The 15,000-nt window shown below is 40.7% G+C and overlaps 1 protein-coding gene across 1 annotated transcript in view; it reads left to right on the top strand.

Moving 5' to 3' along the window:
* LOC136844847 (uncharacterized protein C6orf132 homolog) overlaps positions 1-15,000 on the top strand; it is a 66,674-nt gene that overhangs the window by 34,755 nt on the left and 16,919 nt on the right. Inside the window, exons 4-6 of the mRNA XM_067114083.1 lie at positions 10,183-10,416; positions 10,556-10,796; positions 11,345-11,902. Coding sequence (XP_066970184.1) covers positions 10,183-10,416; positions 10,556-10,796; positions 11,345-11,902 — 1,033 coding nt within the window. The remainder of the gene's footprint in view (positions 1-10,182; positions 10,417-10,555; positions 10,797-11,344; positions 11,903-15,000) is intronic.

Here is a 15,000-nt window from a genome sequence, read left to right as displayed (position 1 = left end):
TCATATGGCAGCATATGCATTGGTCTGAAGAGAAGATAAATCTTCAGCGCCCCATTTATAGGTCATTAGTCGTCCAATTCAGGCTTCAGAATGAAAACCATGCCATTTTCAGTGAGGGACCGGAACGAATGCCCATTGCAGTGTTATCCACTGCCGGAATGGAAACGAAGAAGAGAAAGTTCATAGTCTACCAAGGACTATTAAAGCCGTAGCTGCGTTTATATCTTTCTTCAAACGACTTTCTGAATATCACGGATAAACCTACGAAGATATTTGCATCCCCAGAACACAAATCTTCAGAAACTAATTATATCACATTCCACTCTTCCTTTGCTCAATACGTTATACTGGCTCGCAAGTGCATCCTTTGTGCCTTTTTATCCTAAATTTGAAAAGTAATGGTCTTTAAAAATATTTACAATTAATTTTTTTTTTTTATATATTTTAATTTCGTTTCACTGTGCATTTTCTTTTGATTTACTTTGATGTTGTCCTCTCAGTCTACAGTGTTTTCTCCACTTGGTTTAGTTTCATTTTTATTTTCTAGCACGTAACGTATTCTTGAAGGGTTTGTAAATACAGTTTCTAGCGCATAGTCTATGTTAGGCGCTTTCATTTTTCATGTTCAGAATCTACTAATTGGATTAGTGCTATTTTCAGTAAAGAATAATCAAGCTGTTTTAATGTCTGTATGTTTATAATTTACTAAAATATGTATTTAACTTTTTAACTTATGAGAGGCAATATTTAAATTCCAGAAAGTTGGTTTGAGTTTTTAGAGAAGAAGAGGTAAATCAGAATGCCTTGCTATTTATGTAAGTCACAAATTATTGAAATTATTAAATACTGATTCTTATTATTAGAAAGCAAGCATGGCAAAAAAATCAGTAAAAAGCAAAATCTTTGCAGAAGACTTACAATATAAGAAAAGGGTATTCAGCTGATGAATCCTTTTTATTCTTTTGGTTATTATTCGTCTCAGAAGACCCCGTACGCTGAAATGCTTTTCATACAGGCACAAAGGTTCTATTATCATCCTGAAAGCCTTCGCCATAAAGGATTTGTATGAATGAATCTCGTTGAATAGCCTGTTGTGCAGACCTGTGAGCAATGACAGTGACATTAACCAAATTATACCAGTTTAGTCGAGAAGAAAGATAATGCGACGCCCCCTTTGTCATCTCATGAGGATTAATAGGAAAAGTAAAAAACCAGCGCTTAAATCTGATTTTATCAATGAGATAAACGTGACGGTAAACAAGGAGGTTGAAATAACGGATTGGTGTCATCATGAAAAATTGGCATTTCTTTTTATGGGATGCTCTGATGCAAAGGTCTCCTTATGCCTTTAAGTGTAAATCAATTTCAATAGAAAAAGCTGAAGTAGATACAGATTTATACTTTGGCATCCATCTCTTTCTCTGCTGATCTAGTAGACAAAATTGATTGTTCTCCCTCTGGAAAATTCCGATTCCTATGAAAGCAACCATTATCGAAGAACGGATTAACAGGGTTTTATCTACTTATTTTTGAGAGCGAGAGAGGCACTGATAGTTTTTCAAGGTTGAAAATTATGAGCAAGTATAATATTGACATTAATTACTGTAGGGCGTTATTTTTTCTAAACCTAAACTGTTGCAATGAATATCGGAAAGGAAATTACCTCTATTGCTAACTGGATAGGTTGTATAAAAAATGTTTCAAATAACATTTTAAAAGTAAGGCATTCATTTTCCTACAAGGTGTAATCGTTGCTATAAAATTATTTATTTGTACCCCTATCTATCTATATAGTACTAAAACTCTGAAACGTTTGTTTGTTTGTTTGCACACTGGAGTACACGATCAAGAGTTATATCAGCTGTGTCCTCCCTCCCATCCCTCGTCCCTCCCCTCCTCCCCTTCCACCACCCTTTCCCTCCCTCCCATCCCCTCCTTTTCAGTTCTTCATTGGAGGGGTGGGTAGAGTCTCAATCAGAACGCTGTTGGCCCAGCATTCGACTCTCCGACCGACCAATGAAGAATTAGATCTTTTATTTCTGGTGATAGAAATTCATTTCTTGTCATAATGTGGTTTGGATTCCACAATAAACTGTCGGTCCCTTTGCTAGGTAACCAGTTGGTTCTTAGCCACGTAAAATAAATCTAATCCTTCTGGCCAGCCCTCTCTAGGAGAGCTGTTAATCAGCTCAGTGGTCTGGTTAAACTAAGATATACTTAATTTTTCCCCTCCCCTTTCACTCACCTCACCCTTCCTCTTCCCCTCCCTTCCCCATCCAAATTCCACATCCCACCCCCTCCCTCCTCCCCTCTCCTACCCCTTCTTCCTTCCACCTCCCTCCCCTTCCCTCTTCCATCCCTTTCCCTCTTCCTCTTCCCCTCCATCCCCCACATTCCCCTCCCCCTCCCTTCCCTTCCTCCCTTTCTCACCTCCTCGCCTTTCCTCCTTACATCTCCCTCCCCTCACCCTCTCTCTTACCTCCGTTTCCTTCTTCCATAACCCATTGCCCATCCCCTTCCATTCTCCCTACCCTCCCTTTCCCATCCCATCCCCTCCTCCCTCCCCCTTCCCGCTCCTCCCTTCCCTCTTCCTTCCTCCCCTTATCCCTCTCACTTCCCTCCCCTTATCCTCTCTCCTTCCCTCCCCCTCTCCCTCTCCCCCTGCCCCTCCCCTTCCCTCCCTACCCTCCCCTTCCTCCCTTGCCCCTCCCCTTCCTCCCCTTCCCCTATTCTCCCCTTACCCCTCCCCTTCCCTCCCATTGCCCCTCCCCTACCCCTCCCCTATTCTCCCCTTCCCTACTTCCCTTCCCTCTTCCTGTCCCTTCCTGCTCCCCTTCCTCCTACCCCCCATTCCCAATGGCATTCCCTCCCCCGTAAACAGGGCTGGTGCTGTCCGTAGAGTTGTAACTATTATGGTATATAAATTATGGAATGTTTGCATCTTTCTTAGCTGTTTGTTGCCATAGAGTTTCAAATAATTCGTTTAATCATTTCCTTATAATTTCTCGTAGTTAATAAATATAGCTTAGAGGGAATATATGAACATGTTTATCAATATTATTACTAATGCCCCTACTGCTATTTCTATTATTGTTAACGAGTATACACATACTTTATATGATTATATATATATATATATATATATATATATATATATATATATATATATATATATATATATATATATATATATATATATATATATATATATATATATATATATATATATACATATATATATATATATATATACATCAATTTACCGATTCCGTAACAAATGTATACATGTATATTTCCGTTTCACGCCCGTGAAACCGATTATATCCAGGCCAAAAAGTTCCATGACTTTATAAAGGAAATCTCCATAATTGCCAAAGGACTGTATCTAAGCGCCCTGTGAATCATCTTCGGCCCATTGGCCATTCAATTTCTGATCTTACTTTGTACTCATGTTGACGGAATCTCCCTGGTTTTCAACCGGATGGACAAATGTTGAATCTCAAAAGCGACTGAACTCAGGGCGCTGAATAAACAAACATATGACCCCACTTGCGAGATCACTGAATACGACAAGCATTGGTATTATATGTTTCGAATTATTTCCATATTACTTAATATAAATGAGAAGGTATGGGAATGCCACTATTTTCACCACAATAACAAATTGATCCAACAGACCACTGGTGGTCTAGGCAAGATATATGATGGAACAGTGTCAAGATGCCATGATGTATATACAAAGTTATGGAAATGCTACTTTTTCCATCACAACAAAAAAGAGACCCAACGGGTCACGGGTGGTCTAGGCAAGATACGTGATGGAACAGTGTCAAGATGTCATGATGTATATACAAAGGTATGGAAATACTACTTTTTTTTTTCAACACAATAAAAAAGTGACCCAACGGGCCACGGGTGGTCTAGGCAAGATATATGATGGAACGGTGCCAAGATGCCATGATGTACAATACTGTATATACGAAGGTATGGAAATGCTACTTTTTCATAACAATAAAAAAGTGACCCAACGGGACACGGGTGGTCTAGTAATATTTAAAAATATAATAGCATGTGTTTTATCGATTTTATGATCATGGTTGATTCAGTGAACCCTATCATTTGTGTGGCTTGAAAAGCTTCACGAACTTTTACCGTTACGAAACCCGAAAATTTTACTCTGGAAATACATTTGCCTTGTGAGGTTCTGTTGGCTGGGTGACTCATATTACCTTGGCTCTGTTGTTTTCATCTAGAGATTGTTGTAATTAAAATGTTTTCCAGTTTATACAGTTTGTTATTTTAGTTCAGGTACCATACAGTTATTACAGAAATGGACCTCATTCAAAAGTCCTGTTATAATCTTTCTTTATTTTTTATGATTACGTACTTCGATTTTGAACCATCCATGTGTTTTTCGACAGATCTTTACCCAACTCTTAAGAAACAAATCATGAAGCATAAATGCATATCCATGCAAGTCAGCAGGAGGAATGGAGATGGTACTCCTAAAGATCTTCTCTTGAAGAGCTCAGTTATCAGGCTTGGGGCCGGCACTGAGTTTTGCTAGTTTATCCCATCAATGAACAGGTTCAAAAGTTTCTACAGTGTTGCTTGTAATAAAAAAAACACATATGATGTGGTAATTATTCATCAAAATTACAAAGGAAAGCCGTCGACTCGTGCTAGAATGGATTTATTTGAAAAAGGAACGTGTCAGAAGGTCTTGCTTCCACTTATAAATTTTAATGCTGTTTCTTGAACAAATACACACTCAGATACAAATAAGTACCTCTGGCGATCAAGTGGACACAAATTACCTAATTAAGCTGGGTCATTGAACAGTTCGCCATCCGTAAAATAAAAAAAAAACTAACATTAATATTTTCGCCTACTTTTAATCATCTAAAGTTTCCGAATCCTTTGATGTAATCAGCTGAATTACTGATTAATTATGAAGTCTCATGAATTTTGTGATGCCTCTGATTCATCGCTTTGATGAACAGAAAGGCTTAAAGGATCAATAGATCCATTACGCTCTAATTTTTGTAAATGACTAGACAATGAATATTTTGATAGAAACATGAAAAAAATAGATGCATTTTAAAAATCTAATATTGAAGTTTACAACTTAAATGCAATCTACAAATGAAGTTACTAGCAAGTGTTTGTTTATACATGAGCCGGAATAAAAGTTTTATTAATTTTCATAATGTTTGTGGGTACTATCCTGTTGGTCTAAGATTAATTTTATAAAGTGATCTAGGTGAAAATAAAAAAAAAATAGCAATTACAACACGCTTTATAATTATTATTATTCTATCTATTATTCTGAATAAGCTGAATAAGTATCCCAATAACACTTTTCACTAAAATTTTTTTCATGGCCATACAAAAATGAATAAATTTAATGGGCCGTGAAGCTAAAACTTAATGCATTCATCTTATTGATTATCTGTCTTAGAAACACAGTGGCATTTGATCAAACCAGATGACAATGTGATAAAAGAGAAGAACAATGTAACAACGACGCTGATCTGCAATGACGAGATGTCTTCAGCGTCCGGTTCGACTATTTCATCGTCACTTTACATGATCGAAATTTCCGGACATGGTTAAAGCAAGGGATCACGTCCAGGTTTCAAAGTTTGCTCATTAATCGAGATATAACTGCCTTGTTTTGTTGTACTTTCCTTTTACCTTTCAGTATTCTTCAGTTCTGATAAAGGAAGAAGGAAGGGAAATGCTACCAACGAGGATGTGTTCTACATATATATATATATATAAAATATATATAATCATTTTAAATATAATATATATATATATATATATATATATATATATATATATACATATATATATATATATATATGTATATATATTAGGGGATTGCGCCCTTTGGGTTTCCTATATATATATATTCTATATATATATATATATTATATACGGACGTTGATTAATATATATATAATATATATATTGTTACATACATTATATACAAGAAATATATATATATTCATATATATATATATATATATATATATATATATCCTATATATATATATTAACGATACCCTTTTAATACTATATGTATATACATATATATATATATATATATATATATATCAACATATTGTCATTCTGTATATATTATTTGTATATATATACATACATATATATACATATATATATAATATATATATATATATATATATATATATTTATATTTATATCATATTCGATATATATTTATAACATATATTATATATATGATATAAAACCTATGTATGTATTATATATATATATATATAAGATATATATATATATTTTATATATATATATTCTATATTTCATATATATATATATATATATATATATATATATATATATATACATATATATTGTATTTTGATATATATATATATATATATATATATTATATATAATATCTATGGATATGATATATATATAAAACCAATATATATATATATATATATATATATATATATATGCATATAATATATATATAATATATGGTATATATATATATATTTATTTATATCTATATATGTATTATTTTTATATATATATATATATAATATATATATGTATATATTTATATATATATATATATATATATATATATATATATATATATATATATATATATGGGTATATATATATATATATTTCAGTATATTAATTTTATATATATATATATTTATATATATATATATAAATTGCACTATGCACCTATATAAACCTTCAGTTTAATATTGATATATATATATATATTTTATAAATATATTATAGTATATTATAATAATATATATAGATAGATATATTATATATATCATATATATATTATCAAATATATATATAGTATATATATATATCATATTATATTAAAAGATTAGCGCAAAATACGCTATGAAAGCGCACGCCTTTCTGCTTTGCTTGGCCGATAGATAGCTCTGTCTATTTTGAACCTGTGAGAGGTAGTGAATTCTGGTTCAGGTTAGTTTCAACCAGTAGAAGTCAGGGTTTATAAGAGACGCTCAAAAGCTATAATTCTCGCCTAGGGCAGTAACTGGCTTGCGCCGTTTTCTTTGGTACAGAAGCGTGACCCGTCAGGACATTGCCCCCCCCTACACCCGTCCAGAAGCAATAAAAGGTCAGGCGAGAGAAACTCGCTCTCACACATAGTCGTATAGTTTAAAGAAGGAGGTCACGAAAGCAGACCTCGCCCCCCCCTCTTCCCTCGTTGCCACGTGGAAGTTAACTGTCCTGCGTTCTGTACCCCCACCACGTGGCCAGCAACAAGTGCAAGGGGGATTTGCAAATCCCAAAGCAAGCGGAAACTCAACTGCAGCCTTTCATCATCACAAGGGCGCCCTTTCCCGCCCAACCTATGACTTGAAAGCAGTTCCTTAGTGAGGAGGCCCTGTATCAACGCACACACGTGAACCCTGGCAGAAGACGCCGCTGGACGCCGACATCAGCCTTACGCCTCTACAATGTGGTAAAGTACCTAGAACGAGTTGCTTAGTCATGTTATGTTCGCTTTTGTGCATTTATTAAACTTCTTGGCTTATAACTTAGTATTCCCTGATGCTTTTTGGTTCAATCCCGGCCCATGTGTTCACTGCCTCCTTGCTCTGAGTCACAAGTAAAGCCTTGGGGAAGTCCTTGGTGCCCTCAGCGCACACCCGAGTGATTCATTCCCCAAATTCCAGCACTAGATTGTAACCTAGGTCCTCATATCGTTTCAGAAGGATGATCGTAGCAGAATTCTCCTTGGTCTGTGTTCCTGGCATTCCCAAGCTTCCCCCCCCCTACTTTCGGGAGGACTTCTGCAGTAGCAATTTAACGTGTTTCAGTTAATTTTCCCTTTGATCTTGTGTGTCATGAAAATATACCTGTTTTTGTATCCACATGTTTCACGCACTTCCCTTTGAGAAAGAGCCCTCCGCTCCTTGTATAACTCCTTTTATTTTTTGTTTTTATATGTCCTGGTTATCTTGCAAGGCCATTTTAGAGTAAAGTACTAAATGTGGAGTCTTAAGAACCACCTGCACCAGGAAACATATAAAAATGGCGACCTGGCCAGTGATTCTCGTAACGATTGCATCCCCCCTCTCCCCCTTTGTTGTTTGTGTTGCAATTTGTGAAATCAGCAATTAGCTCAGCTAAGCTGGATACGAGACAGATTACGAACCTTTGAAAAGCCAGCGCAACAGGCCAAGGAAATTCTGCGTAAGTAAACTGTGTTTATTTAGCGTAGGACTCTAGCAAACGTGACTAAACCTAGGAATTTTTTTTTATAGTAGGGCGCATGTCAAAGGAAAACGAGAGAGAGGATCGCCAAAATTTAACTTTGGAAGCCTTTGCACGTGGCTTGCATGCCATTCAATTAGGTTATTTGGGTGCTAACCCATTAAAGGAATAGTGCGCGTATTCCTCCAGTGAAAACCTGTGAGTTCGAAACCGAATCCTTAAATAGGCGCAAGAAATCGACTGCAAACACGTGTTCGAAAGTCAGACTAGCTTCGCTGACTTATTTTACTCTCTCTCGTTTAGAAATAGGGAAAAATCGTATATTATGCTAGGGTAACGCGAACTTAAAAGATCAACAACCGTTGGCCCGTTCCCTCAGTCCGGGGAAGTCCTGGGTTTGTTTACCAACAGTAACTTCGTTCATTCATTCGTCGCAGACAGGCCTATGAGATAAACAGGCATTCGTAGCCCAGTTAGGAATGTGTAGAAATTTGTTTGTTTGATTTTCTTCGCTCTCCCTCGGCTCACTCTACCAAATTGTTTTGCATTATTGGGGGTCTGACATTATATGTTCTGTATTGTTCTGTTTTTTTTTTGTGTTTTGTTTTGTGCTTTTACTACAGCTGTGTGTGTTGCCTATCTGTTATGAATTTGGGATTGCCTCCCACCTAATTGCCCTTGAGAATAACACGTCTCCCATAAGTAAGGAAAACTAGCGCCTATATATTATATTCTGTCTCTCGTCGGTCGCTAAATCAAACCTCTTCGTCGGTAATTTTGGAACCAATTATCCCATTTCCCCAAGTAAGCCCGTTTTGTTGGTAATCAGGAGACCAGTTGAGAGACCAATCATTTGCCCGCTTCGTCGGTAAACCGGAGACCAATCATTGCTAATTTATCGTCCCCAAAAAACCCATTCGTCGGTAATTTGGTGAGACCAATTCATTTTCAATTCATCTTCAATTCAGTCCCCAGATAAGCCCGCCTTGTCGGTAATTCAGGAGACCCATATATATTCCAATCTAGTCCCCAAATAAACCTGTTCGTCGGTAATTTGGTGAGACCAATTCATCTTCAATTCAGTCCCCAGATAAGCCCGCCTTGTCGGTAATTCGGGAGACCATATATATTCCAATCTAGTCCCCAAATAAACCCGTTTCGTCGGTAAAACTTTGGGAGACCAAATATTCCCCAATCATTATCGTCCCCAATAACCAGCCCGTTTTGTCGGTAACGGGAAACCGGAGAATTCCCATTCCTAACTCCCCGCTCTAATTCGCCAATCATTGCTATTCATCTGTCCCAGGGCGGAGATCATTCATACATCCCCGCTTGGGGAAGATTCCAAATTCCCACAGCGCTGGGAAATTAATTCTGTGTTACTTAAACGTCCTCTCCCACCTGCAAAATGTCGACATGATCTCAGCAGAGCGAGGATTTCAAGTTCTTCATGTCTACCGGGAAGGAACTCTGCCTTTCCGGGAGAGAGCTAAGAGAATGGGTACAGGAGGGATGGATGCAATACAGGCAGAGAGACAGGCTCAGGAGGAACGAGAAGAAGCAGAGAGACAGGAACGAGGGGCAGAGAGACAGGCTCAGGAGAGACGATAAGAAGCAGAAAGACAGGCTCAGGAGAGACGAGAAGAAGCAGAGAGACAGGCTCAGGAGAGACGAGAAGAAGCAGAGAGACAGGAACGAGAAGCAGAGAGACAGGAACGAGAAGCAGAGAGACGGGAACGAGAAGCAGAGAGACAGGCTCAAGAGAAACGAGAAGAAGCGGAAAGGGAAGAAAGGGACAAGCAGCATGCCCATGAACTCGCGATGCTGCAACGGCGTGGCCCTTCACCTCCATCTGCCACCCCGGGGATGAGTGCCTTCAGCCAGGCTCTCGCCTGCATGCCAAAATAGACGGAGGCCGAGCCCGACGTGTGGCTTGATAGCACAGAGACAGTCTTAAAGGCCTGTCCCCTGAGTGCATCCGAACTCTCCCTGGTGTTGTGCAAGTTCCTTGGAGGGAAGGCCCTTATTGCCTACAAAGCCCTCCCGCCAGAGGAGCAGGAAAATTGGAAGGTCGTCCGCCAAACTATCGCAAAGGCGTACGAAATAACCCCTGAACGCTGGAGGAGGTGCTGGCGCGGGCTAGTGAAGAAATCCAATCAGACCTGAGCAGACTGCACTCTATGCCCCCCGGCATTCACCACGCACATCACCGGAGAAGGAGCCCCCGACCTTAGCTGATTGCAGGCGATTAGCGGATCTCTGGAACACTCATCACCCCCAGGAGAGCTCCCTTCAGCGCAAAATTACTCCACCCACCTTCTTTTCGAGTGCCCCTCCGCCGAAGAATGAGCAATCGCAGAAACCCGTTGTGTGCGGGTTCTGTAAAAGATCGGGTATTCCAAAGAGCAATGCCGCAGTAAACAACCAGAGCCTCTCTCCCGGACAACCCCCTAATAAGTCGCCTGCACCTCTGCCGGGCAGTGCGAAAGAGATTTCAGCCAAACCTTTGCACGGCGTCCAAGGTTTTTGGCCACTCCCTCATGGGCAAAATGCCCTAGAAATAATAAGTCCAGTAATCCTGCCGTCGCATTGGCCGTTACGAATCCCGAGTCCTTAGGCCCTCCAGCCAAGGGTCCCATATATGTGACACCTCCTCGAGGCAGATACTCAGCACGCCAGGTCAAGGCATTTGAGGACTCTGGCGCGCAAATATCCCTCATAAGGAAAGACAAGGTTCCCTATGGAGCTATAATAAACTGACGTGAGCTCGTCACAATCGAGGGCATCAACAATTTTAAAATGATCCTCCCTACGGTCCAATTGAGGGTCACCCGACCCCACAGAACCAGGACCCTTCGTCTCGCCGTAGCGAAACACATTCCAGGAGGCTATGACGTCCTCCTGGGCCAGGACTTTACGTCCCCCTCCAAACCACGACAATTCCGGGGTCCAAATTCCCCAACTAATCCTCCAAATCCGAGTCCAGTGCCCGGCACGGCATCAGTGCCAGTGCTGAGGCCTCAGCCAGATCTTCCTTCAGGAGAATCTCGGCTATCAACTCCTCTGCCAGTGCCACTTGGGCGCACTGAGCAGTGCCAGTCTCCGTCCGTCCAGACAGAGGAGACCACTACCACGTCGCTACCAGCGCCAGTGCCAATGTCAGTGCCAGAGCATGCCCCTGATCCCCCTCCAAGGGATCCAACTCCAAACACCCCCTCTTCACCCGGCCTGGTGCCGCTGCCAGTGTCGGTAACAAGAGGGACGGGTTCTCCTGACCCCAGCGGAGGCTCACCTAAAGGCACGGATTCGCAACCCGGGCCCGAGCTGGTCACCACTACATGCGAGTCAACCCCGCCCCCTCCAGCCGTTCCCTCTCTCTCGCCGCCCGCCGCAGATTCCTTCGCGAGTCATGATTCTGCCCTGCCTTCCTGGGCCGATGAACTCTGCGAACTGCGCCGCGCATGTCCAAGCTGGCGAACAAAATTCCTGTGTCAGTTGTCGCAGCAGCTGACCCAGATGTCACCCCTTTCCGCCCTTCGGCCTCGGGCCGTCCAATTCCTCGGCCAAGGACAATGGTCCAAGGAGGAGAGGTTCGCGGCGGAATCACCACGGGTGTGGGCGATTGCAGGTAGTCCACAACGAGCTCCCGAGCTCTTCTGGCACCTGTGCAAACTTTGCATAGGGCCACCTCTTCATCTTTTGAACGTCTTGGCACCTTTCATCCAGAAGAGGATGTCAAGGCCTTCCGCTATCTTCTTCCTTTCCTTTGGAATTTCTATCCCTCATCCTTCTCTGTCGATCTTTCCTTTATACTTTCCCTTAATTACCACCGCAAGTGGCAGTTAACATATGGGATATCATCCCCTTTAAAATGCATTAATCATTTTAACCTTAAAGCAGTAAGAGAGACAGAGTGGGAAGTGGCACGCCCTTACGCCCGCACCTTGGCACAAGGCAGGCGTGTCAGCTCTTCCTGAAGGGATTGCGCCATTTGCGTTTCCTTTCCCAGTCCTTGGACTGAGAGTTAGTTCTGACCGTCGTCTATTGGTGACGGACGTTCGATTAATACACAAACAATAAATACCTCACTCTGTTATCCTTTATTTTTCTGTGCATATCCTTTACTTTTCATTTAATCTTTTTTTCTATTTTTTTAACGAATCTCGAGTCACAAGACTCCTGCCCTGAATTTTTAACGTTACCCTTTTAATACCAGCGCGTGTCCCGCCCCCCAGTAAGAAGTCACGTCCTTCGTTTGTCATTCTGTGTAGTTTTCTTTTGTATTTTTTATTGAGTTATTTTTTTTTGTGGAGAATTCTATCCCTGTCGAGTCTCCCTCCATTTGTTTATTTTCCTATTCATACTTCGAGCGAGTAGCTATTTATAACTTACACCCGAGTTATGGGCCATGGAAGTAAAAATCTAGCCTTGTTTAAGTTAGCAAATTAAAACCCGCGAATGAGCTCTTTGCCTCGCTGCTGTCATACTTCTGTCAATTCATTTTAGCGCTGGCTGGAGGTATTAGTTACTCATCGAGTTTGTGAACAATTATTGTATTTTGATTGATAAGGAAAATTGAATTTGTTATTACAATTTCTAGTGAAGAGGATATCATTTAAAACCAACGGTGTATTGCCACTTATACCGCCTCTTCAAGGCACAACTAATCACATGCATGTAATTCCAGGATAGCAGTAAGAAGCTGGTTGATTTACATTTGTTTTCCTTTTACATCTTGCTTGTATGTTTTATTTTTTGTTGTTGTTATTTTGTAACTTTGAAGTGTTCTTTGTTTATTTTCTTTTGAGCGCCTTATTACCCCAGTAAAGTAAAGCGAGTAAAGCATGGGTAGAATCAGTACTTATGAAGTATTTCAGCAATAATTAATTTGCAAGTAAGGCCACCTTTTATTGTATATTCTAAATTGCACTCTGCACCTAAAGTAAACCTTCAGTTTGTTATTGATCAGTATTACAGCAGAGTTTTGCAAATAAAGTTAAGTAACAGTTGTAGCAAAGCAGAAGATAGAGTTTTCTTCGCTCATTTTTGCTGTTATCAACATTCGCACCCGCTTGAAGGTGTGAATGTCATGTTGCTGGGGGAGCTGTAAAGATTAGCGCCAAAATACGCTATGAAAGCGCCGCCTTTCTGCTTTGCTTGGCCGATAGATAGGCCTCTGTCTATTTTGAACCTGTGAGAGGTAGTGAATTCTGGTTCAGGTTAGTTTCAACCAGTAGAAGTCAGGGTTTATAAGAGACGCACAAAAGCTATAATTCTCGCCTAGGGCAGTAACTGGCTTGCACCGTTTTCTTTGGTACAGAAGCGTGACCCGGTCAGGACATCACCCGCCCCCCCTACACCCTTCCAGAAGCAATAAAAGGTCAGGGCGAGAGAAGCACGCTCTCACACATAGTCGGTAGTTTAAGCAAAGAGGTCACGAGAGCAGACCTCGCCGCCCCCCCCTCCTTCCCTCGTCGCTGCGTGGAAGTTAACTGTTCTGTGTGCTGTACCCCAACCACGTGGCCAGCAACAAGTGCAAGAGGGGATTTGCAAATCCCAAAGCGAGCAGAAACTCAACTGCAGCCTTTCATCATCACAAGGGCGCCCTTTCCTGCCCGACCTACGACTTGAAAGCAGTTCCTTGGTGAAGGAGGCCCTGTATCAACGCACACATGTGAACCCTGGCAGAAGACGCCGCTGGACGCCGACGTCAGCCTTACGTCCCTACCATTTGGTAAAGTACTTAGAACGAGCTGCTTAGTCACGTTATGTTCGCTTTTGTGCATTTATTAAACTTCAGGGCCTATAACTTGGTATTCCCTGATACTTGGTTGAATCCCGGCCCACGTCTTCACTGCCTCCTTGCTTTGAGTCACAAGTAAAGCCTCGGGGAAGTCCTTGGCGCCCTCAGCGCACACCAGAGTAATTCATTCCCCAAATTCCAGCATTAGATTGTAACCTAGGTCCTCATATCGTTTCAGAAGGACGATCGTAGCAGAATTCTCCTTGGTCTGTGTTCCTGGCATTCCCAAGCTTTCCCCCCCCCACCTTTGGGAGGACTTCTGCAGCAGCAATTTAACGTGTTTCAGTTAATTTTCCCTTTGATCTTGTGTGTCATGAAAATATACCTATTTCTGTATCCACGTGTTTCACGCACTTCCTTTTGAGAAAGAGCCCTCTGCTTCTTGTATAACTCCTTTTATTTTTTGTTTTTATTTGTCCTGGTTATCTTGCAAGGCCATTTTAGAGTAAAGTACTAAATGTGATGTCTTAGGAACCACCTGCACCAGGAAACATATAAATATATATATATATATATATATATATATATATATATATATATATATATATATATATAGAGCCTCGATGGCTCAGTCGATTTACTGGCAGCAGCTTCGGACTTCGTAGAGGTCTGTGGCGCTGGTTCAATCCCGCAAGCCGGCTGATCAGAGAGGCAAACACTTTGCTATCCGTGCAGACATCCCGGGATTATATAAGTAATCAACGGATAGGTTTGCTTAAAAGCAAATGGATGTTACAGACTAAATACACACACAAAAACAAAGCCACTACAACACCTTCTAAAAAACATAACAAACATCTCACACGTCTCGAACTCTCATATACCCGCATAATAATTCTCGCTGCTGGGAAGAAAGGGCGTTGGGTCTGGTATGATACATGAAACATAATGCACGGGGTCTAAGCGATGTCAGGCAGGGCAGC

This window comes from Macrobrachium rosenbergii, chromosome 13, assembly GCF_040412425.1.
Source record: "Macrobrachium rosenbergii isolate ZJJX-2024 chromosome 13, ASM4041242v1, whole genome shotgun sequence".
NCBI classification, from domain to species: domain Eukaryota; kingdom Metazoa; phylum Arthropoda; class Malacostraca; order Decapoda; family Palaemonidae; genus Macrobrachium; species Macrobrachium rosenbergii.
This window is presented reverse-complemented; position numbering and strand designations above follow the sequence as displayed.